We start from the raw sequence: 26,200 nt of genomic DNA, 5'->3' as shown, positions 1-26,200 counted from the left end.
ACTGCTATGTTGTTTGGGGTTTCTTTCTTCTGTAATGTGTTACATTTGTAATTTCAAAACCTTGTAAAATCAGGTAATAAAAACTAATTCTGCCTAATTATACCTAATATGCCTAATTGTGCCTAATTTAATCACTTCTATTAAATATATATGTCCATATGTATTCATCTGTAATGGGAACTGTCTGAAAGTACAGTCAGTTCTGAAATAATTTTAAAGTGCAAATTTGTTCCAACAAGACTCCTTTATTAGAGAATAACTTGAGCATGCCATCTATGCTTGTGTGATATTGTCAGTGAGAAACACCAGGTGAATGTTAAAGATTGAACCCAATTGAACTGAAATGTTTAAGAATACACAAAATGCACACACATGCACACACCTTAAACATCCACAGCATCCTCAGTCCACATATGCGTTATGAGCCACAGTATCCATATCTGGTCTTACAACTTTCTGTCTGATTTCAGATAAGCCTTCTTCCAATACTCCACAATAACTCACAATCTGCAACTCTTCCAATGCCCTCTTCCAGAAACAAACCTCAGGTATTCCTCAAGATGAAGCACCATGTTTACTGTAGTATTTATGCATTTCTTCACCATGGAACATTCATGTGTAAAAGTGTGCTACCATTTTTATTAGGTTCTGATGATTTTCTCCTTATGGATCATTATGAAGTTTTTGAGTATTGCACCCTAATCTCATTTTTGTAATGAGCCCTGTGGATTTTATTGCACAATTTTGCATAGTATAGTGATTCTTAGCAATATGCATGTCACACGATCATGGAACTCACTATACATACACCAAAATGTTAATAGCATTTCTGGGTAGTAATTTATTTTTGCTTATTTATAGTTTCTATTTTTTTCCTAATCATGTATTAATAATTTAATTAAATCTACATAAGCATTGTTAAAAGATGAGATTGTAGCGGGGCCAGCCTCATGGTCCAGTGGTTAAGTTCATCACACTGTGTTTCAGTGGCCCTGGTTCAGTTCCTGGGCACAGACCTACACCACACATTGGCAGCCATGCTGTGGCAGTGACCCTCAAACAAAATAGAGGAAGATTGGCACAGATGTTAGCTCAGGGCCAATCTTCCTCAGCAAAAAAAAAAAAAAAAAAAGAGAGATGAGTTGGTAGCCAAGAGGATGACCACAGCTGTTCTAGGTGAGGACCTGAGGCTATTCAGAAAAGCTTCACTCATTCACTGGTGATGCAGTCAATTAAGTGCCCTCTAGTCTACCTAAAAAGAACAAACAACTAAAGCTCCTCCTGGAAAACAGAGATAAGGTCACTAGTCCCCATAAATGCTAAGAAGAATACAGATGTGACTAGTCAAGATTTCATTAAACAATGTAGATCATATAATAAGCCAAATGCCCCTAAATGGTTTGCAAACATTCAGAAGTTAACACCATACAGATCCAGAAAAATATAGGCAATAACCAGTACAATATATCCAGTGCTATTGATTTTCACGCTTAGGCTCATTAAGTGTGATTAGAGCACCTTGTCATATCAGGAAATATGACTCTGTGGGGAAACTGCAAACTTGAACACAATGTGAATTTCAGAAGGGAGAGAAAAAATGAATTTTCCTCATGTGATTTGAGTCCTGAATTTCCACCCACTTCTTCAGAGTGAACTTGCACCTGTTAGCACTTGTTTCCCCCTTTCCAAGGAGGTATCATGTGGTTTTTTTTGTCTGTTTTTTTTTGCCAGTGATAAGTTACTCAACCTACAGCCAAACTCCACTGTTCATCTTTAATTCGGGCAAGATTTCCCTTCTTTCCCTCCCCCACATGCCCCGTTTCTGGGGCAGTGTCCACTGAACCCTGAACTCGTTCTTGATCTCTGTATTTTCCTGCCTCTACACAGAATCTGCTGTTGGCTGTGCTCTCTATGGAGCTTTGTTTCTAGCTGTTCTCTGACAAAGGGCTTGTTCTGTGCAGCACATCTCGTCCTCTTTGTTCAGCCTCTGGCTTCAACCACTGAAGCACAAATATTCTCCAGCTGGGAATCAGACAAGGGCAGAGATGAAGAACCCAGAAGCCCAACAGGATGTTTCAGTTTCCCAGGGAATTCGAGTGATGTTTTACATGATGAAGCCCAATGAGACGTCATTCCAAACCCTAGAAGAGGTGCCTGATTATGTAAAAAAGGTGAGACTATCTGGGACAAGACTGTTGCTTTTTTCTTGGTAAGAAGTAAGTTAAACTCATCCTGGGATTTTGTTCACTTTCATTCTTTGAATTATTAAATTCTAATAAAAAATAATTCTGTTTCATAAAGTCATGGAGCAAAAGTAGAATTTCTACTTGAATTGAATTTCCGTACAGTATCCATACATCTTCTCCTATTAAACTCCTCTCCCCTGATATGTTACTGCAGAATATGAAAAAACTTTAAAAAGTTTTCCTGGACAAAGAGGCATTACAAATGGAGCTGTTAGAAGCTCAAAGTCCAGTGGTTACATGACATCAGTAAACTTTGTAACAATTTTGTTTTTAAAGGATAGTCTTGTCTACCACCTCCCAGGAAACTATTTCCTCTTTAATTTGGTAGAGTAGGTCTGCAGAATGGATATACAGCTGACTGAGTCCAACTCTGACTTCCTAAGTTTGAACTTGAACCAAGTTTTCTTTGAAACTCTGAAGTGTTCAGAGGCACTTTTCACTTTTGGTTCCTGGCTATGATTGGAAGTGGAAATATCCAGAATTAGAACTTGAATACTGAAGTTCCCCACCCTGTCAAAGTTGTTCTTACAACACTTACTAGTTCAGACCAGAAATAGAAAAAAAAATGACATCAGAGAATATGTTCTTGGGAGTTCCGTTCAGAAAACTTCAAAACTCATGAAATGAATTATGAGTTAAACCCATAACTTTTTCAGAATTTCATATAACTTCTTCTTTCTGATTTCTTTAAGAAAAAAATGTGGTACTCACATCTTCATAAAACATTATTTTTTTATAGTATAACGCCAAACCTAGTCCAATATTTGTCATCGTGTGGAGCCTAGAAAACCTATTATATAAAACAAAAATTAAGCTGAATGAATAAAACCTGAATGACGTTTAAAACAAGCATTTAAAATGACCTTATTTTCTGAAATACTCAGAAGAAAATTCTCTGTTCCTACAGTTTCAATTTTGTCTTTCCTGTAATTCTAACATGAAAAAATAGAATCATGTGCATCCTTAAGGAGAGCCTTTTAAAGTGGGTCTAGCTCAGTCTTGTAGATAATAGACTTCTGATTATTGTGCTTATTTTAAAATGTATTTTTTAGATCCCATGTGAAACACTTCCACTGATCTTATTATTTTCTTGGCAGAATTATCATGGTTACATCTATGGTTATATTTCATTTCCATGTTGGATGATAGATTTTGAGCACCTGTTTAGTGTATGTCTGAAATAATCAGATTTCTTTGCCTATTGGGAGGAAATGATCCTCCAGGATAGGTGTATACCTTCTCCTGCTATGAGATGTCACCCTGGGCCTCCCACTTCTGGAATGACTAATCAGGAAATGTGGAAGAATTTCATACCGAGCACAATAGCATCTCTTTTCCGCAATTTCCTTTCCAGGCAACTCCATTTTTCATTTCCTTGATGCTGCTTGAACTGGTAGTCAGCTGGATTCACAAAGGGAAGCCACCAGGTCGTTTGGATGACGCATTAACATCAATATCAGCCGGTGTTCTGTCTCGGCTTCCAAGGTGAGTTAGCTGGTTGGCAACACTGAGTGAATAAACTGAAATTCTCCAGATAAGATGGAGAAGGAACCCATTGTATGGAGAATTGGTATATTTTCACATATATCCTCAAAGACTTCAATTACCGTCATTATTTAAATTTTTTGTATTTTGTTCACCATGGATTTTTTTTGCATTCATTTTAAAAAATGTTGCTCTAAATATTATTTATCTTGATTACTGAGTTTATTGGTACTCCCTTAAATTTTGTGCCCGGTAAGCACTTCACTTGCCTTACCCAAGCCCTAGACCTCAGTTATGGTCTAGTAATCTATTGGAAAATTAATTTTGCCTCAGGCAAATTCACATGCTATAGTAATCTGAGGTGCAGACACTGCCTAGTCAAAGTCACATAAAGCTCTGGATTACTACAGTGGTATCCTAAGTGGTATCCCTGTCTCTAGTCCCACCTCCTTTGCCGCCAAACATTTCCGTAATGTGAATCTGGTGGAAACTCTTCACAGGTTCCATGTTGTCTGAGGATAACGTCTGAATTCCTTTCCTGATCTATGGAAGCCTTTGTCTATCCAGCCTTGCTTTTGGTCCTTTCATTCTCCTTCCCCCTTTGCAATATTTGTTCCTTCCATACTCTACTACTTGCCATTGCTCAGATGTCACATGTGCTTCCCTCTGCTTGGAAAGTCATCCATATGGTCAACTCTGATTCATTTCTTAAGTCTAAACACAGACTTATCCTGAAGAGTCACATTTTTCAGCAAGTCTTACTTTTCTCCAACAGTACTTTAGGCAACACTTTCAGTATGGTCCTGTGGAATCTTGGGCTTACCCCAGATATAGAATTGTCACATGACATTACGCTCACCTGCTTTCCTCCAGCCCTTCCTGTGAGCTTGCATGCAATTTGAGAGCAAGAGATGTTCTGTCTTCATAGTTGTAACTCATATGGCTGGAATGATGTCTGGTACATGGTAGATGTGTTTTTTTTAAAAACATGTAACATTCTTACAGTGTTACATTAAAATTACACCCATAAAATTGGGTGATGAAGAGACCAAACAACAGTAAACGATAAATGACCTACGACTTTTTAGAAATAGTAAATTATAATGTGTGTGGAGGAGAAACCAATGAATGGAAGGCTCTTCAGTACATGAGGATTTACCACAGAGGGTGAGAGAAGATACCCTTAGAAGTCTGCTTTGTGTTGCTGGTGAATGTTCTCATTCCTGCTTTCCACCCATTGCTTTTTTTACTGTTTTAAGAGCTTTACTTCTGACCAGTGCTCATTGCTTTGGAATGTTTCTATGAACCGCCCAGTAGCAAACCAAGGTGGATTTTTAAAAAATGAAATGAAAACTTAAAGATATCTGAGAAAAGGTAAAATAATTTCATATAATTGAATAAAATTGTTTAGATAGGAAGTAAATTTAGAAGTAAAATTTCTTTCATAAATGTTACTTTGAAAAAGGTTAATAGGTAAAAAATAATAACATCAATAATAATAATGACTCTGAAAAACTGCTCATATGGTTGCACACTGCTATCAGAATGAGAGGATAATATCTCAAGTTATTTGCAGTTAATTCCCAGAACACCCTAAATAAGAATTTACAATTATACATGATTTCCTCTATTTCATGTCTCCCTTGAACAGAATTGAGCAAGAAATACATTCAACATACTTAAAGGATATATAGATTTGGTTATTGAAAAAAACCCAGTTGGTTCCTGTAATTCATTCTGAGAAAGTTAAGTGTATAAGTTTATGGAAATTGGACGATTGATGAACTGATAACTGAGAAGTGCCTGCAGGTGCATTATGGATCACATATTTCGTTGAGTTGGAATGAATTTATTAAAAACTCAGGGAGACATCAAATTGAATGAATGCTTCAGCATTTCTTTTACTTTTTCAGGTTTGACTTTGGTCACAAGTTAAATTAGATTGTTCTCTTATCATAACATTGTAACTACTAGAAATATTAACTGCATCCTCAGTACTATATTTCTGCTCAGCAGTGTGATAAAAAAAGGTACAGAGTTGTAAAGGATACACAAGAATCAAATATATATTTTTGCTAAAAACAAACCCCCACAGTATTAGGGAGATGTAGGGGGGAGAGAGAAAAAGAGAGAGGGAGAAGGAAAGAAACCACCCAGAACAAACCAGTCCTTCAGGGATAGACATGCAGTTCTTTCCCCTCACACCCCACTACTCATAACCCTGCTTAAGCTGACACAACCTGTTAACTCCGGCGCCCTGTGAAAGAAAGGTAAAAGGTAGTGAACTTGAATTTGGAGCATATTTTTCTACAGTTGTATTTTGAATGACAACAGCATATTGCTTCTTTTTTGTTCTTGTAGATGTGAACTGCAATTCTAAATTATGAAATGTGGATAATTTTGTAAGTTTTGCAATGGATTTTATCTTTCATAGACTTTTATCTAAATGATCTCAGCAAAGTAAATTATCCGAAAATAAAATCTAAAAATATTTTTGTTTATTTGTTGCTATTAAAAAGAAAAAACCCAGATATAAGCAGAGAAGGAAAGCTGACCTTCAGGATACACCCCACTCAATCCCCTTTCAGCAAAAGATGAGAAGGGGGATTTAACAGAAACTCTTAAAACATTTCAGTTGAAGCCACAGCATCAAGGGGAATCCTTGTGCAAATCATTAACAGCTGAGAGTTAGATTATCACGGCATTGATCGTATCCTCTCCGAGGGAGTAATTTCATTTTCTACACCAGCAAGAGGGGCTTGCCACATACGTAAACTATATGATTGCAAGAAATTGGTAGTATACTATTTCTTAATTCATTTGTGAGGAATTACATTTTGGATAATAAGTCCAAACAGGCATGTGGCTTCTGACAAAAGAAATTGTGGAAATGGAAGTGAAACCCTGAACATGTTTTTCCACTTTGCCATTCATGTAATGGAAATGCTGAAAGCAGACTTTGAGGAAAAACAATGTTTATTTGAGGATCTCAATTTTGTTATTACTTAAAATTCGAAGTATCTTGAAGATTAGTAGCATACTTACCATATTTTATAGAAAAGATACATGCTGAATCTTTCAAATCGTTATGTAAGGGAAAATATTAATCATAGACAAGATTATATCTTGTTTACAAGCCTGTCGGCCAGACCGTGACGTGTAACGAAAGTCCATGTGTCCGAAGAACGAGATTCTGGGCGGGCCTGCATCTGTTTTGCTCTGTAGGCAGACTTCCTAGTCAGAATCTAGTCCTGAAATTATAGATGGATATTTCTATTTATCATAGTTAAACGCAGTGAATCATATGCAGATAATCTGCCTATCAATTATTTGCATATGTGACTATAAAAATTAAACAACAAAATATTTAGTAAATCTATGTTTTTTAAAAAATTCTATCTAAAACTTGTGAAATAGCCTGCTACTGACTTAAATGCTAACGAGTGAAAAATAATCACATCTTTTTTTTTTTTGGTCGTTTAAGCAGAACTCAATTTCCAATCCTTCATTAGAAAAACGGGACCTCAATTTGTTACTTCCTTCCAAAGTTTCTGCTTCCATAAATTGCATCCTCCCCAGAGAAATTTTATTCCCGGTATAAATATCTACAGTATGTTTGTTTTTAATGGGTTCATTTATTCTGTTGAAACAGCAGATTATAAATCAAATTGCAATAGGTTGGAGGAATAATTTAAGTAGGTAAATTTTCAAATAAGTTGGGGACACTCCACTTTTAATACATATGGGTCATTGCCAATTTTTACTAGGGAGCTCGCTCCGCAATGCTCAAGCATACACATGCACAGTTTTACTGGCCATGACTGCCATGGAATTTTCCATTCCTGACAAGAAAGTTTCAATTCATCAAAAAAAGAAAAAATTTAAAGAGGAGGAAATTAAACTGCTTTGAAATACTTCTGACTCCTTGGGGTGGTGAATAAAGGAAAATTGTGTACTGGGTTTTTATACCAGACTTTAGTATCAGAGGCAATACTGCCTTTGGCAATATTAGACTTCTAAGAAACGAGTGTCTGTCATTTTGGAGGATGATTTTAATAAGAAGTTATTCATTGTCCAAAATAAGAGATAAATGCATTTATGTAATATTAATAATGATATTTTATTATTTATATCAATGTACTTTTATTAACTTTGAAAACTATTAAAAGAACACCCGATGTGAGGAAAATAAATTTTAAAAACTTGCTAGTTTGTTAATTATATTTACTAGGGAGAATGCCTCATTTCCTCCTAACTTTTACCTTAGAAACCTTATAAATAGATTTTGTCTTTGTTATTAATTACATAACTTCAGAGATTGCTATTACACTAACTTTCCCTGATGAATGCAAGCTTTCTTGTGCTTATTACTATGGATTTGTGTGCTTATTCAACAGTGTAACCGAATTACTTGAAGTAATTTACTTTTTGCAAAGTAAAGAATGTAGCAAATTTAATTCTTCCAAATTCTACCATATCGTGTTTGTAAAAGTCTATGGTTTTGTCGTTGTTGTAAAAAGAAATTAAATTAAATGATTGTTTCATAAATGTAATGTTTCACAGTAAGAAAGAGCAGTACAAATTTTATCTGTCTGCGGAAGGTAGAGGTTGTATTCTATATTTTGTTATTATCGAGCAAAAATCAATATTCCACTAGATGGAGCAAAAGTGGCAGTAGCTTTACAGACAGATGGTGTAAGCTCCTGGGCCAGGTCTAAGAGATGTTGAAATAAATAAATGACAAATTTTCTCTGGAAAATCGATATATATAATCCAAATATATTTATTTATTTATAACTTCCTGAAGCTAATAAGGATATTCAGAATGATCTCATTTAAAAATTGGCTTATTTTCTGATTTATAAGACAAGATTATTAGAAATAAAAATGTCTAATTTATTTTCTTCAGTTTTGCACAATCTGGCCAAATCAGGCAGTACACACAGCTCTAATGACAGTTATGAAATAGTATAAGTTGGCAGGTGTCTGTGACTACTGGGTACGTAATTCTGCTTACTCTGAAAGTTGCTTTGAAATTGTAACAGTTTGCAGTGAGAGCATTACATCAAATTTCATTTGCTTGATTAATGATTAGAACACGAGAGTGTTTGAGAGCTAGATAATTTTAGGGTCCATTCAGCCTAATGCTCTATTATCTTAAAAGACCTGAGAGAAGGAAAGGGTGAATGATATGTCCAGCATTAACATTTCTACTTTTGATGATAGGTACATTCAAATCCAGATGACTTTGATAACAAATTAGCTTTGTAATTCTCAATCCCCAAATAATATTTATTCTAATTTATTATTTTTAAATTTCAACGTTATAAAATAACTTTATAGTTTTAAAAATCCAGATTCAGTACTGGAATAGCAAGTTAGCACCTTACCAGATTTTACAGTAACTAACCATCGATGGGACAGATTTCTAGTATTGAGAGAAAATGTTACATAAAATACATGAAGAATTAGCTAACTTTCACTTGCCAAAATATATACCTCAGACCCAAGATAAAATAGCTATCTGGAGGGAATTTACGAAGAAAATAGGACAATGGGAGGAAAGTCTCTATATATGCGGGTTGTTGATTAGAGGATTATAATGTCTCCCTATATTTAGATCATTTTCTCGGTCTTGCATTCAAACCTAACGAGTAACGGGATCCAGTATTTGGTTATTCAAAGCCCCTGTGCTACCCAAGATTCCATCTCCACATGATAAAGAAAGCTCATAATATACATTCATATTACATATGTCTCTTCCCACAGGGTGGGGTTTAGAGAGTTGAAGTTTGAATTCCAGAGTGCAGTCATATGCTGGGGGTGGGGGCTGGGAGAGGAGGGAGGAATTGGGAAGAGAAAGAGGAAGGAGCTTTGGTTTATGATTCGAGGTCTGGTGGGAACATTTTTGAAAATATAGGTGCTATTTCCTGCAATCAAGGGCTTTCTAGAGCTTGATAATCATTTCCCAGCTGTGTCCCTTTGCTGAATTGTTTTTAGTTGTGGGCACTCCATGGCTGTTTTTTCCCGTTTATGATGGAAGAGGATCATATTCGTCTTGCTGATGGAAAGCAGGGAATTTAACTCCCACAGCTTCTCCTCTCTTTCCTTTAGCCTGAAGGAAAGTTTGGCTTCGTGCTAAAGTGTGAAAAAAAAAGCCTTGACTGTAGTATGTCAAGCATATTTCAGCTCGATTTGTGTCAACCCTAATAAGTGAGTTGACAGAGTAATAAATTGGGTGTCTGCTCAAGATCTGGCACCTGTACAGGAAATACAAAAGTATTTCAATTGCAGGCAGGTTCTTTTTTTTTTAACGAATGGAAGTTTTCCAGGGACCCTCTTTCTTTTATTGAAGTCTTGGTGTCTTAAAGTCTATTTCCAATCGTCACTGGAACTGACAAGAAAGATAGCAACTTTTAAGAAAAGATACTGAACTGACGAGACACTGATGAGGCAGATATTATTTTTGCCCTGTTCCCTGGTGTGTCCTCCCTTCCTTCTGCTGAGTCTGGCACCTAGTAGGCTCTTTAATATGAGTTTATTGAATGAGTGAATGAATTCATGACACCATATACTAAAGCTTATGTAAAAAGCCGTAGATTATTTCAATTTTATGTTGCAATTTCTAAGTTTTAATTTTTCTTTCTGGATCAGTCATTTTAGGGTTATTGACTGGGATAAGTTTGCCCTCCAGGAGACATTCAGACACTTCGTTGTCACAGCTGGGGTGGAGAGCTCTGCTACTGGTATCTAGTAAATAGAGGCGAGGGATGCTGCTAAACATTCTACAATTCACAGGACAGCCCCCACAACAAAGAATTATCTGGCCCAAATAGCAATATCATCAAGGTTTAGAATCCCTGTTTTAGAGAAATTATTAGGTTGAAACATATAAAATTGATATTATTCACCATTTTTTACCTAAAACTTGAATTCTACATGGATAACCCTCTACTAATGGATAGCAGGAAACAATTTTAAGATTTCATAATTTGGGTAACTGTTTCTACAGGACAGACCCCAACAACAAAAATTATCTTGTCGAAGTGTCAATAATGACACTGTTGAGAAGCCCTAGTCTAAATATGTAAAAGTTACCAACCAAGCTAACATGTTTTAAAGTAAAATTTGTTCTTTCCCCCTACCTTGATAAATAACCTGGACAACAAATTGGAAGACAAGTTTTAAATTTCAAGTTCTTAGATTCCTTAGAGTTCCAGAACAATGTGGGAGCGTCTGGCCCATGACCTGTCCTGTCTCACGAGGGACCTCACACACATGTGTGTGGACATCCCAGACTGCATGTCCCAGCTCTCTCTACATGTCCCCAAACAGCCACTCTTGACTACCTTGTCACGTCTAGGAGTTTACACACCGGCACAGATCTGCTCTCTGGAGGAGTGAACCAGGAAACAGGCCCACGCAGGTGCTACAAGCAGGCTCATGACCACTTTGACAAGGGATTTTGGAGTATCTAGAACTTGGCCTGGGTTGTGACAGGAGTTTTGGGTAGACAGTTCCCTTGGGTCAAGGATTCTCACTCAGGGACAAACTGCTCTTTCCAGCCACATAATTGGTGGAGAGGTTATCTAGAGGGCGTGACTACTGGTTGACCCTCAAGGCGAACTCGGACAATCGAAGGCTCCTTATCCCCTCCCCTGTCCTTGAAATGTAGGTTCCACCTAGTATTCCCATAATAGCGGCTGTTTCAAGGACCTAGCCTTGAGAGAGTAGGGTATTGTTGAGACCATCTGGACTGAATAGGTGACTGAACCCTGTTACGGCCTCTACATAAACGTGTAAGATTCTTGTAAGGGTGGGTGAGGAGCTCTACTCTTCTCGCAGCCACCCTAGACAAGCCCCAGATGTAAGTTCCCTTGCTCATTAAAACTACCATCTACCAATCTGGAGTGGTCTGCTTCTTTCTTGGGTCTTTCCTTGCCCTCTGTGTACAGGGGCCAATTTATGAACCAACAATAATCTCAAATTGAAAATTGGGTTTTAAAATCTGATGATGTGTAGTCGTTTTCAAAAGTGTAGGCATTTGACATTTTTATTAGTTATTTATATTAATGCTGTTGTGAAGTAGCCTAGTGTTTTATGTTACAGATTAAATAATAACTTGAAGCATTTAAAATATAAGAGATAATTTTAAAGTTATTAAACATAATTGAAGCCATATCGTCAGTAAAGTCAAAAGTAGATTAAAATTAAAGGCCCGCGTCTCCAAGTACAAGACCCAGTAACATGCTAATCCATAGAAGCTGACTGTGTAATAGGAAATACTATTAAAATGGTGAATTTGAATAATATACAATTTGAGCTGTTTCTTCAACTTTTATTTAAAATTAGAATATTTAAGAATTTCCTTGTTTGTTAATGGTTTATAAATAAATCTTTATTAGGTAGAATGATCAATTCATTTTACATGTTAATGATAATGAAAGAAAAAGTCAATTCAATCAAATTTATAAAAGTGATGAAAAGGAATGATTATCAAGTGTGATCTTAAATTGGATCACGGAAAATTTAAAGAAAAATACTACACTTTATAAAATTGAAGTATATTATGTATGTTTTTGAAAGTCCTTGAAATCAGAATTTACTGAAGCTTGATAGAATAGGTGGCAAGACACATTCTGGTGTCTGGGTTTTAAAAACAATTGTTTATTTTAACTAGGTTCTATACTTCATTTGTAGGGGAAGATTATTCTCATATCTTGAGAGCTGTAGTTTATATTACTGCAAGAAATATTGAAATGCTATGAAAATCCAATTTGTGATCCTAAGTCTAACTTCCAAAAAACATTAAAAGTGTGTGTGTGTATGTCTGTGTGTGAAAGGGAGAGGAAGGAGGGAGTAGAGAGGAAGAGAGAGAATAGAATTAGCCAGAAGCAGCTTTAGTCTAAAGGCAAATTTTATGGGATCAACATATTTTAAGGCAGCAGGCAGTTTGCAGTCCCCTTTAAAAATATGCTATTTATAATTTTCTACCTTTTATACTTCCTTTAAAAAGCATTTTATTGTGTTCATTAAGATTTAGAAATAACAATCACAGAAAATAAATTGTAGTTTTGTCATATTTACGTTGTGTAGGTTCCATGAAAAGTATCTTATAAGACATAAAATAGGAATAGCATCCTAAATTCCGTGAAATTGAGAGCGCAAATAGCTGGCATCCATGATGCCTATGAAACAAAAGGAAACATCTTATCAGTCATTTTGATGCCAAGGAAATTGAGCCTCTTAAAAGGCGTGATTGAGCAGTAAGAAACAGAGAAGGGGAAAAGAATTTTATTTTTACATGTGAATACATTAATTTTTAAATGTTATCTGAAATATTTTAGCATAATTTTACCTCTAAAATACAGTATAATCATCACTTACGAATTTTATTTTTCCAGTTTGTTTTTCAGGAGCATTGAACTGACAAGTTACATTTATATCTGGGAGAACTACAGTCTCATCAGTTTGCCTTGGGATTCACCATGGACTTGGTATTTAACCTTCCTAGGAGTTGACTTTGGCTACTACTGGCTCCATCGCATGGCCCATGGTAAGTTGCAAATCAAGGCTTTATTGATACTCTATGTGGAACTGTGTTTGGCACATAGTAGGTATTCAGTGAATATTTATTAAATGAATGAATAAGTGAATAACATAATTTCGTTTACAGCATATAAAGATTAATAATGAAAGTTTAATTTGAAATTTAAATGGAAACAATCTGAAGTCACTTTTGAAAAAAAGTAAAATTATTTGAGGTACATTTTTCACACCTCTTGTATCTAATTAGTAAAAAGAATGTTTTGAAACTGATGGCTATAGCATTATCTTTTTTTATTTTGTTTTGTTTTGTTTTGTTGTTGTTGCTGTTGTTTTTGTGAGGAAGATCAGCCCTGAGCTAACATCCATGTTAATCCTCCTCTTTTTGCTGAGGAAGACCGGCTCTGAGCTAACATCTATTGCCAATCCTCCTCCTTTTTTTTTTTTCTCCCAAAGCCCGAGTAGATAGTTGTATGTCATAGCTGCACTTCCTTCTAGTTGCTATATGTGGCACGTGGCCTCAGCATGGCCGGAGAAGCGGTGCGTCAGTGCACGCCCAGGATCCCAACCCGGGCCGCCAGCAGCTGAGCACGCACACTTAACCACTAAGCCACGGGCCGGCCCCTAGCATTATCTGTTAATATATTGTCTTACATTGTTCTTATTATGACATGCTTGATAGAGTCCACAGTCTACTTGCACAAAATATCAGACCTCACATCACAATTATCAAGGGTCATTCAGAAGAGCTCTGTAACAGCGTGGAATCCTAGGTAATATGTGCTGTCATACATAAGCTCGATTCAAGTTCTTGGCAGTAATTCCTTATTATAAATGAAAATGCAATCAGCTAGGCACGAACCATAACGCACTTCAGTATTACCCTAGTTTTGCCAAATTTCTAATCTAATGCCCTTTTACTGCACTGGTTCACTGAATGTGCTTTTTGGGATTCTTGGCTACACCTTCCAAAGAAAAGTTTCTTTGTGGAAAGGGAAATGAAAGAGCAGGAAGCAGCCCAAACCTCTGTGGGGATAAGTAGAGGTCGGAGAATGATTGTAGAGCTAAGGTGAGCAAGTGGTCTCTAAGAAGGAATAAGGCATGCAAAAGTATTTCTGAAGGGAAATGGGGGAAAGTGCTAATTTTAAAAAACTACTGAAGAACAGAACTCAGGGTTTCAGTGGGTTGGTTCGCTTGAGTGGGTGGGGAGGAAGGAAGGAAGAGGAAGAAACCTGGAATAATAATCAAAAATAGATGGGAGATGGCAAGAAGAGACCTGAGATCATGGTGAATAATTGAGCTGTGTGTGTAGGAGTCTGTGTGACCAAATATCCTTCCCCAGCAAGGGTGAAGGAAATAGGGGTAGCATAGACGAGCCTTATGCTTAAGGCGGCTAAACTTTAAACACAGCATTGTTTTTGTTAAACACGTTAAACGTGTACGTTGAATGAAACTATAAAGAGTGTTAATTCATTGAAACAATTTGAAGTGAACGTATAAACTAGAAAAAGTTATTTATTTTGTGTGCGATAACCTTTGTCTTTGAAAATAATAGGTCGGCTCCTGACATCATTTCCTTGTATATAAATGCAAGAGGATACTCCCAAATCAAACATGATTAAGAATAAAATATGGTCATGTAGTAAACTTTGTGTTTTACTTCAAAATAGTAGTTTTCTCCCTAAAATAAACCCATTGGCAATCTCCCTCGCTTTCTGTGCAGTAAATGGATAATGCAGAAAGCATTTACATTGTATTACTTAATTTCTGGAACCTTCTAATATCACACTGTCCTGTACAGATGTGTTTGTTTGGGAAATCTGCAAATTCGCTTAATCTTTAAAAGCCCATTATAACAGGAAACAAAGAACCAACAAAATATTACCAAATATTAAACTTTAAAAAATATGTTGATTGTAAGTTCTCTCAGTTGGGGAAGAGCAATAAAGTAAAATAATGTATTAAAACCATGGAATCAAGTTTAAAGTATGCTTCCCATTAGGAAATTTTGAACCAAATCCAGTGGAGACAGGCATTAAAAAAATCTGAAAACCTTCTGGAAAAACACTCACCACCTTCAGGCTATGAAGCTTAATCATAAGTTCAAAGACTTTTGACTTGTGATGGAAAGCTAGTAGGAAAAAAAATAAAGTAGTTGAATATGTCAAACTTCAATATGACAGTTGATTTTTAAATTTTATATGATAATAATGTAAAATATTAAAATTGGTTTTTTAGAAATCTAGAAATACACAGGGACATGAAAAACTTATAGCACCAAATTTCTTGAGCCTCTTGGATTACTGAGTCCATACTGATTAATTAGTTAAATTTGTTCGACTGAAAAGTTTGAACAGTTCTAAAATCCAAATCTTGTCTTAAAATGTAATAAGAAAAAAGCCCTGGTTTTCCTACTTAATGTATTACTTTTTACCACTTGTAATAAAAAAATATAATACAAATATATTCCCCATTTGTTAATATGTTAAAAGCTAAGAGTTTTGAAGAAATAATGTATTACATACTTAAAATTTTGTTTTTACATTTATTTGAGTTACTTCTTTAGTAGCTAAAATTATTGATAGGATTTTGTTTTTGTTGTTGCTATTTGTTAGTTTTGCATACATGTGTAATTTTCTCACTTTAGGGGGACAGTTTGGTATTAGTGGAAAAGAGTTTAATCTCAAAAACTTGACTTCCATCTCTGTTTCTATGCAAAAGAACAGAGGGATATTTGAGGCTGTATGTGTTCTTTATATTTCATTCCCTTTTCCTCTGAAATAATCAAAAAGAAATTGCTAATTATTGTCAATTTACACAAAGCCAAGAGTAGCACAGTAATTTCTATAGAGTGCTTTGACAACATTAGAAAAGAACGTAGAATGATAAAATTAAATGTCTTTAATCAAAAGTAGCTTCTTGCTACTTGCCATTACAAAAGTGTGCATTATTTTTCTTGTACTTCCTATTAGTTATACTAAACATATAAGAAAATGAGTAAAGATTTGTAAGGGAACATTTAAAATGTAAATGATTACTGCTTGGGAGGAGCAAGAATGAGCCCTCCAGGATGCTGATAATAGACTTTATCTTGTCTTGTGTGGTGGTTAGATGAGTGTCCATACTTGTAAAAATTTATTGAGTTGTACACTTAAAGTTTATGTACTTTATACCTTAATAAAAAGTTAGTAAATAATGCCACTAATATGATTTCTTGGTGAATTGTTTGAAGTCAGAATGATATAATAGGTAACAAAATATAGAAATAGGAACCAAGAAGTTATTATTTGTGACGGTAAGCATAAACACGTGACCTTACACAGATTTTTCCTGTATCAGTTTCCACAACCAAGGGTGGTGGAAGTACCAGCATATCAGTTACTAATTTTGTTGCCTCTCTTCTCCAAATCCCTCTTTGCAATTTCTTGTGTTACCAGAAGTGGACCTTATAGATATTTCTTCTTTGCCGGCTGACTTGATGTTAGGCTTTCCCAACTGAAGGGGCTGGGGGGATACTGCAAAGGCAGAACAGGAGGAAAGGATTTCACTTCCATTTTCCAGAATGCTGTTTTCCATGTGGCACTTAGCAGATCAGTAGGCAGGGAACCTGGTAGTGTTCACCTCATGGCTAAACTGTAGCCTATACCTTCTGGTAAGATCCTCTGCCCTCCAGGGACCACATCGGAAGACCACCCATAACCTACACCCTCTGGAGCCTACACTCTAGCAAGTCTCTCTGCCACCAGCAGAGATCCTATGGTAGCCATAACCTCTCCAAAGATGTCTGAATCTTAGATTTGGTGGTGGTAGTGGTGGTGGGAGGGGCAGGGGGGGTCTTCTAAATTTGTAAGTACCTGCCTTGTTCACTCTCCCTCAGCTTTGTAGGCATTAACTGTGTTCTGCAGTTCCTACTTCTGTACTACTGGACTACTTGTTTACTTCTTTTAGTAGTTAACTACCTTTTCACTAGTTAATAATTCTTTATGTTAACTTTTCCTTATTCAAATTACTGGTGTGGTTTCTGTCTTCTGATTGGATCCTGACTGATACAGCCAGCCTCCGCACATATTACATAGGGCTATAAATTAGAGTTCACCTGCCTATACCTTCCATTCTGAGGCATTGATTACACATTTAGGCTACAACATAATTTTGTTTAGTTCTGAAATAAAGATGTTCATCTGTAAAATTGTTATAATAAACAATCTATAAAATCCCCTCAAACTCTAATTCTTTTACTCAACAAGTAAACTGCTTAGTTCATTTTCTGTGTCTTTCTGTATCTAAATAAGGTGAGTGATCACAATTGTGTAATTAGTTACAAACATTTATTCTCACAACTTTATTGTCATTAAGTGAGCTTCTGTATACGATGTATTAAACTTCAATTTTTTCATTCCTTTCTGACTTTTAACAAGGGTTGAATTTAGATCATCCTAATTTCCATCATTGTTTTTTTTTATTTTTTTAATTTTTGGTTTATTGCAGTAACACTGGTTTATAACATTCTAAAAATTTCAGGTGTACATCATTATACTTCTATTTCTGCATAGAGTACCTCATGTTCACCACCAAAATACTAATTACAACCCATCACCACACACATGTACCGAATTAACCCTTTCACCCTCCTCCCTCCCCCCTTCCCCTCTGGTAACCACCAATCCAATCTCTGTCCCTATGTGTTTGTTTATTGTTGTTATTATCTACTACTTAATGAAGGAAATCATACGGTATTTGACCTTCTCCCTCTGACTTATTTCGCTTTGCATTATACCCTCAATGTCCATCCATGTTGTCACAAATGGCTGGATTTCATCGTTTCTTATGGCTGAGTAGTATTCCATTGTGTATATATACCACATCTTCTTTATCCATTCGTCCCTTGATGGGCTCTTAGGTTGCTTCCAAGTCTTGGCTATTGTGAATAACACTGCAATGAACACAGGGGTGCATGTACCTTTACAAATTGATGTTTTCAAGTTCTTTGGATAAATACCCAACAGTGGAATAGCTGGATCATATGGTAGTTCTATCCTTAATTTTTTGAGGAATCTCCATACTGTTTTCCATAGTGGCTGCACCAGTTTGCACTCCCATCAGCAGTGTATGAGAGTTCCCTTCTCTCCACATCCTCTCCAACACATGTTGTTTCCTGTCTTGTTAATTATAGCCATTCTGACGGGCGTGAGGTGATATCTCATTGTAGTTTTGATTTGCATTTCCCTGATAGTTAGTGATTTTGAACATCTTTTCATGTGTCTGTTGGCCATCTGTATATCTTTGGAGAAATGTCTGTTCAGGTCTGGCCATTTTTTAATTGGGTTGTTAGGTTTTTGTTGTTGAGATGCATGTGTTCTTTATATATTTTGGAGATTAAGCCCTTATCAGATGTATGGTTTGCAAATATCTTCTCCCAATTGTTAGGTTGTCTTTTCTTTTTGTTGATGGTTTCCTTTGCTGTGCAGAAGCTTTTTAGTTTGATGTAGTCCCATTTGTTTATTTTTTCTATTGTTTCTCTTGCCCAGTCAGACATGGTGTTTGAAAAGATGTTGCTAAGACTGATGTCGAAGAGCGTACTGCCTATGTTTTTTTCTAGAAGTTTCACAGTTTCAGGTCTTACATTCAAGTCTTTAATACATTTGGAGTTAATTTTTGTGTGTGGTGTAAGGTAAGGGTCTACTTTCATTTTTTTGCATGTGGCTATCCAGTTTTCCCAACACCATTTGTTGAAGAGACTTTCTTTTCCCCATTGTATATGCTTGGCTCCTTTGTCAAAGATTAGCTGTCCATAGATGTGTGGGTTTATTTCTGGGCTTTCGATTCTATTCCATTGATCTGTGTGTCTGTTTTTGTGCCAGTACCATGCTATTTTGGTTACTATAGCTTTGTAGTATATTTTGAAATCAGGGAGTGTGATACCTCCAGCTTTGTTCTTTTTTCTCAGGATTCTTTTAGCTATTCGGGGTCTTTTGTTGTTCCATATAAATTTTAGGATTCTTTGTTGTATTTCTGTGAAAAATGTTGTTGGAACTTTGATAGGGATTGCATTGAATCTATAGATGGCTTTAGGAAGTATGGACATCTTAACTATGTTAATTCTTCCAATCCAAGAGCACGGAATATCTTTCCATTTCTTTGTGTCTTCAATTTCTTTCAGAAATGTTTTATAGTTTTCGGTGTACACATCTTTCACCACTTTGGTTAAGTTTATTCCTAGGTATTTTATTCTTTTTGTTGCAATTGTAAATGGGATGGTATTCTTAATTTCTCTTTCTGCTACTTCGTTGTTAGTGTACAGAAATGCAACTGATTTTTGTATGTTGATTTTGTATCTTGCAACTTTACCATATTCGTTGATTACTTCTAAAAGTTTTCTGGTGGATTCTTTAGGGTTTTCTATATATAAAATCATGTCATCTGCAAATAGTGACAGTTTCACTTCTTCCTTTCCAATTTGGATCCCTTTTATTTCTTTCTCTTGCCTGATTGCTCTGGCTAGGACTTCCAGTACTATGTTAAATAGGAGTGGTGACAGTGGGCATCCTTGTCTGGTTTCTGTTCTTAGAGGGATAGCTTTCAGTTTTTCACCATTGAGGATGATATTAGCTGTGGGTTTGTCATGTATGGCCTTTATTATGTTGAGGTACTTTCCTTCTATCCCCATTTTATTCAGAGTTTTTATCATAAATGGATGCTGTATCTTGTCAAATGCTTTCTCTGCATCTATTGAGATGATCATGTGATTTTTATTCTTCATTTTATTAATGTGGTGTATTACATTGATTGATTTGCAAATGTTAAACCATCCCTGCACACCTGGAATAAATCCCACTTGATCATGGTGTAGAATCTTTTTAATGTATTTTTGTATGAGATTTGCTAGTATTTTGTTGAGGATTTTTACATCGATGTTCATCAGTGATATTGGCCTGTAATTTTCTTTTTTTGTGTTGTCCTTGTCTGGTTTTGGTATCAGGGTAATGTCAGCTTTGTAGAATGAGTTAAGGAGCTTCTTCCCCTCCTCAATTTTTTGGAAGAGTTTGAGAAGGATAGGTATTAAGTCTTCTTTGAATGTTTGGTAGAATTCACCAGGGAAGCCGTCTGGTCCTGGACTTTTATTTTTGGGGAGGTTTATGATTACTGTTTCGATCTCCTGTCTGGTGATTGGTCTATTCAAATTCTCTACTTCTTCTTGATCCAGTTTTGGAAGGTTGTATGATTCTAAGAATTTATGCATTTCTTCCAGATTGTTGAATTGGTTGGCATATAGTTTTTCATAGTATTCTCTTATAATCTTTTGTATTTCCAAGGTGTCTGTTGTAACCTCTCCTCTTTCATTTCTGATTTTACTTATTTGTGCCTTCTCTCTTTTTTTCTTGGTGAGTCTGGCTAAAGGTTTGTCAATTTTGTTGATCTTTGCAAAGAACCAGCTCTTGGTTTTATTAATTTTTTCTATTGTTTTTTTGGTCTCTATTTCATTTATTTCTGCTCTGATTTTTATTATTTCCCTTCTTCTACTGATTTTGGGCTTTGTTTGTTCTTCTTTTTCCAGTTCCTTTAGGTGCACTGTTAGATTGTTTGAGATTTTTCTTGTTTGTTGAGATAGGCCTGTATCGCTATAAACTTCCCTCTTAGAACCGCTTTTGCTGTAATCTGTAAATTCTGGCATGTCGTATTTTCATTTTCATTTGTCTCCAGGTATTTTTTGATTTCTTCTTTGATTTCTTCATTAACCCAGTCGTTGTTCAGTAGCATTTTGTTTAATCTCCACGTATTTGTGGCTTTTCTGATTTTCTTCCTATAGTTGATTTCTAGTTTCATATCGTTGTGGTCAGAAAAGATGCTTGGTATTATTTCAATCTTCTTAAATTCATGGAGACTTGTTTTGTGGCCTAATATGTGATCCATCCTGGAGAATGTTCCATGTGCATTTGAAAAGAACGTGTATTCTTCGGTTTTTGGATGGAATGCTCTGTATATATCTACTAGGTCCATCTGTTCTAGTGTGTCGTTTAAGGCCAATGTTTCCTTATTGATCTTCTGTTTGGATGATCTATCCGTTGGTGTAAGTGGAGTGTTCAAGTCCCCTACTATTATTGTGTTACTGTCTATTTCTGTTTTTATGTCTGTTAATAATTGCTTTATATATTTAGGTGCACCTACATTGGGTGCGTAGATATTTACAAGTGTTATGTCCTCTTATTGGATTGTTCCCTTGATCATTATGTAATGCCCATCTTTGTCTCTTTTTACAGTTTTTGTTTTAAAGTCTATTTTGTCTGATATGAGTACTGCTACCCCAGCTTTCTTTTCATTGCCATTTGCGTGGAGTATCTTTTTCCATCCCTTCACTTTCAGTTTGTGAGTGTCTTTAGGTCTGAAGTGTGTCTCTTGTATGCAGCATATATATGGGTCTTGGTTTTTTATCCAGTCAGCCACCCTATGCCTTTTAATTGGAGCATTTAGTCCATTGACGTTTAAAGTAGCTATTGATAAGTATGTACTTACTGCCATTTTTTAACTTTTTTTTTTTTTCTCAGTGTTTTGGTAGTCCTTCTCTGTTCCTTTCTTCTTCTATACAGAATTGATGGTCACTTTAGTTTGACCTCTGTCTGAAAGCTCTACTCTTTAAGTCCCCTCCTCCCTCCTTTTATGTTTTTGATATCATATCTAACCTCTTTTTTGTGCATTTGTATCCATTATGTTCTTATCATGGAAATAGATAATTTTTCCTATTTGTGGTCTTCTCTTTTCCCCTTAAATCAGTCCCTTTAACATTTCTTGTAGCACTGGTTTCTTGGTGACAAACTCCTTTAATTTTTGCTTGTCTGGGAAAATTTTGATCTCTCCTTCCATTTTGAATGATAACCTAGCAGGGTAGAGTATTCTTGGCTGTAAGTTTTTTCCTTTTAGCACTTTAAATATATCATGCCATTCTCTTCTAGCCTGTAAGGTTTCTGCTGAGAAGTCAGCTGATATCCTTATGGGGTTTCCTTTGTATGTAACTTGACATTCTCTTGCAGCTTTTAGGATTCTCTCTTTATCTTTAATTCTGGACATTTTGATTATGATGTGTCTTGGTGTGGGCCTCTTTGGGTTTATCTTGTTTGGGGCTCTCTGTGCTTCCTGTACCTGGATGTCTGTTTCCTTCCTTAGGTTAGAGAAGTTTTCATCTATTATTTCTTGAAATAGATTCTCTGCCCCCTTGTCTCGCTCTACTCCTTCCGGGACACCTATAACACGGATGTTAGTGCGCTTGATGTTGTCTCAGAGGTCCCTTAGACTGTCCTCACTCTTTTTAATTCTTTTCTCTTTTACCTGTTCAGCTTGGGTAATTTCTTCTAGTCTTTCTTCCACCTCACAGATCCGTTCTTCTGTATCCTCTACTCTGCTTTTGAGTCCCTCTAATGAATTTTTCATTTCCAGTATTGTATTCTTCATTTCTGATTGGTTCTTTTTTATGTCTTCCATTTCTTTGTTGACATTCTCATTGAGTTCATCTATTATTCTCCCCAGATCAGTGAGCATCCTTAACACTCTTAGTTTGAACTCTCTGTCGGGTAGGTTGCTCATTTCTGTTTCACTTAGTTCCTTTTCTGGGGTTTTGTTCTGTTCCCTTACTTGGAATGTATTCTTTTGCCTCCTCATTTTGCCTCTTTCCCTGTGCTTGTGTCTACGTATTAGGTAGGTCAGCTACGTCTCCTGCTCTTGGATAGGTGACCTTATGTAAGTGATGCCTTAGGAGGCTTCCAGTGTGCTTCCTTCAGTTCTCAATGTTCCAGGGGTGACTCCTATGTGGGCTACGTGTGTACTTCTGTTTTGGCCTGTGTGCTCTCCCTGTAGGCACCCAGGGAGGCCGAGTTATGCTCCTGGCCAGCTGTTGTAATGCTCAGCTGCTTGTAGTTGTTGTGGGCCCTTCAGTCTCTTTATGCGGTGTGGGGAGCCCCAGCACAGTTGGCTGCAAGTTCTAATACCACATTTGTGTTGCAGTATTTCTTTTAAGTGAGTAGGCCCCCAGCGTGGCAGGTTGTTAGGCTCAGGGCCTTATAATTGCTGTAAGCCTCTAGCCTATTAGGTCTCTTGTCAGCTCTCTGAGGATTGCAGCTGGGTGGGGCTGGCCTTAGGCACAGGAGCACCCAATTGTTTCAGGCTGTGGAAAGTGGGGCAAACCCCCTATGTGGGTCTTTGAGAAGCACAAGTCTTCTGCAGCTGACAAGCCCTGCTGCCCACAGGTCCACACACACAGTCAACACAGTCCTGCCCCGTTTGGGCGCCCCGACCTCCCAAAGCAGACCCAGTCTCTCCACAGCGGGAGCCCCACACACTCCGCCACTGCCCCACACTCTCCACCGGCTCCTTGTGCATGCCCTGCCCCGCTAATGTCGGCTCAGTTGCCAGGCTGCAGAGAATCCAGTCACCAATCTATGCAGGCCCACAAGTTGCCTGAGGGCTTGTTGTTGGGTGGGGCCAGTCTCTAGGGTGGGCTGCCTGCCCTGGCTGAGCTGGATTAAATCAGTGCTCTAGCAGGTGGGGCAGACCTGGGCTAGCAGGCCCCAGGGAGAACTCCAATGGCGTCTCTGTCAGTACGCCCACACCAGGCCTCAACAATGGCCGCCGCCAATGTCACAGTCCCTGGAGAGGTCTCACCACTCACCGAGATGCACTCAGGGCCTATTAGGTGAGTCTCTTTTCACCACAGCACTGTGCACCTTTCTTTCTGGTGATTTTAGGATGCTTTCTGAAACGGGTGAGTTTGTGCGCAGGCCCTTTAAGAGCCGGTTTTAGTTTCTTTGTGAACCGGGTTTTCTGGGGGTACTCCCCGATGTTTTAGTAGCAGGCACAGTCAGATATTATGCTGCTGGTCTCGATTGTGCTGGGTCCACAAAATGCCCACAGCGGGGGCGCTCCCCGGCTCAGGGCCCCGCACCTCCAGGGAGGGCTGCGTACCTGTGAGCTCCTCCCGGGCGGCCGTGAAGCTGGCGGCTTGTGAAGGCGGCGTTTTTCCTCTCCAGAAGGGAGTCTCTGCCTCTTCTACCTCAGTTAGGATTGTCTGTTGTTGCAGGAGTTCCTCTTATCCAGTTTTCAGTTCTGTCTCAGGGGTAATTTTTCCACGAATAGTTGTAAATTGGCTGTGTCCACGGGAGGAGGTGAGTTCCAAGTCTGCTTACGCCGCCATCTTGACTCGAGATCTCCATCATTGTTTAAACAAAGAAATTAAGCAGATGTATTGATTAGAAATTATTTCATTTTGTGATGGTGCCAGGATTGTGGTTTATGCTGAAGAATAGGTTACTTACATTCAGCTACATTTGTATTTCTTTTTTTTTTAAATACTAGGAAATACCTAATTTTTTGTAACTCTTTGCCATATAGTATGCATCACTCTTTATTTTACAAATACAGCATGATTGTATTCTTATTGGATCATGAAGGGTGAAGTCCACTCTGTATTTGCCTGAGTTACTGTCATCCCTCTCACTTTTTCCCATGATTTCTCACCTTCTCTCAACTCTTGGAGTAATCATCATTCAAAGCATATATGAGAGAAGCACTGGAATTCCCATCAATTTGCCTCTTCTACTAAAAAACATGGCACCTGGGGCCAGCCCAGTGGTGTAGTGGTTAAGTTCAGGCGTCTCACTTGGGCGCACGAGGTTCGCAGGTTCCAATCCCGGGCTGGACTTACACATCACTCATCAAGCCATGCTGTGGCAGCGTCCCACATAAAGTAGAGGAAGATTGGCACAGGTGTTAGTTCAGGGACAACCTTCCTCAAGCAAAAAGAGGAAGATTGACAACAGATGTTAGTTCAAGGCCCATCTTCCTCACACACACACACAAACACATGGCACCTATGTCAACCATTTTCCTCTGAGTTCATTTCAGTGATGGACTATCTTGTGTCTAGTGTTAAACATTTGTGCGTAGGAGTACTTAAAATGTGTATGCACTGAAAGATTACCATTATTTCCTTTCAGAGAGCCCCATTTGAAGAAGCCGTCTTCCTAGAAATAAATTATTCTCGTCACTGGCAGCTGCAGTCACCGTTGAAGCCATAGCCTAAATTTCCTTTGGTGTTCTTAGATTCTATATGTAGGTAACGTATGAAAAGCAGGTTTGACACAAAGATTCTGGCCATCATCCAGGTTTTGAAAGTATAGATGCATTGAGATATCAAACAGGGAAGTCATACACTTGATAATAAAGAATAAGAGTTTCAGGACTCTCTATCAGCCTATTTTTTTTTTTTTTTGTTGTTAAGGAAGATTGTCCCTAAGCTAACATCTGTGCCAGTATTCCTCTATTTTGTATGTGGGTCACCACTATGGCATGGCTTGATAAGTAGTACATATGTCCATGCCCAGGATCCGAACCTGCAAACCTCGGCCGCCAAAGCGGAGCCTGTGAACTCAACCACTATGCCACTGGGCCGGCCCCACCATCAGCCCATTTTCGAACATTGATACTAAAGTGTAGAAATATTTCCAGGAAGTATTTCCAGGAATAGTTGGAAGCATTTGAGGATGTCTATAGTAACATTTTCCAGGGATTAAAAAAGCTGTGAAATGAGTAATCAAAATAAAACTGGTAGGCAGAGATGGAGTAAAGATTAATTTATGAGCCTTGTCTGACTTGTGACTCTTCTTGAGACATAGAATGTGCCTTATCTTTCTTTAGTGCTTAGACCTTGTATACTTCACTGTTACAAAGCAGAGAGAGCATTGAAATTTGTTTCAAGAGATCTGGGTGCATAACTCTGTTTGTGCAACTATCCACCACACACTTAACATTAGGATTAACCTCTCTATGATAGATTTTATCGATTTTATTTACCTCCCAATTTTGTGAAGAAGTTTAAATGAAAATGCTTTGAGAGTGCAGGAACCAGGTAAATATGAATGAATGAATGAATGAATACG

General features: G+C 37.3%; 1 protein-coding gene across 1 annotated transcript in view; it reads left to right on the top strand.

Annotated features, from left to right (window-relative positions):
- The first annotated feature begins 2,045 nt into the window (after positions 1 to 2,045).
- AGMO (alkylglycerol monooxygenase) overlaps positions 2,046 to 26,200 on the top strand; it is a 334,799-nt gene continuing 310,644 nt past the window's right edge. Inside the window, exons 1-3 of the mRNA XM_004431408.3 lie at positions 2,046 to 2,171; positions 3,601 to 3,731; positions 13,136 to 13,287. Of these exons, the coding sequence (XP_004431465.1) occupies positions 2,046 to 2,171; positions 3,601 to 3,731; positions 13,136 to 13,287 (409 nt within the window). The remainder of the gene's footprint in view (positions 2,172 to 3,600; positions 3,732 to 13,135; positions 13,288 to 26,200) is intronic.

This window comes from Ceratotherium simum, chromosome 1, assembly GCF_057802395.1.
Source record: "Ceratotherium simum simum isolate JZ-2026a chromosome 1, ASM5780239v1, whole genome shotgun sequence".
In the NCBI taxonomy this organism is placed as follows: domain Eukaryota; kingdom Metazoa; phylum Chordata; class Mammalia; order Perissodactyla; family Rhinocerotidae; genus Ceratotherium; species Ceratotherium simum.
Note: the sequence above shows the minus strand (reverse complement) of the source record. Positions and strands in the feature narration are given on the sequence as shown.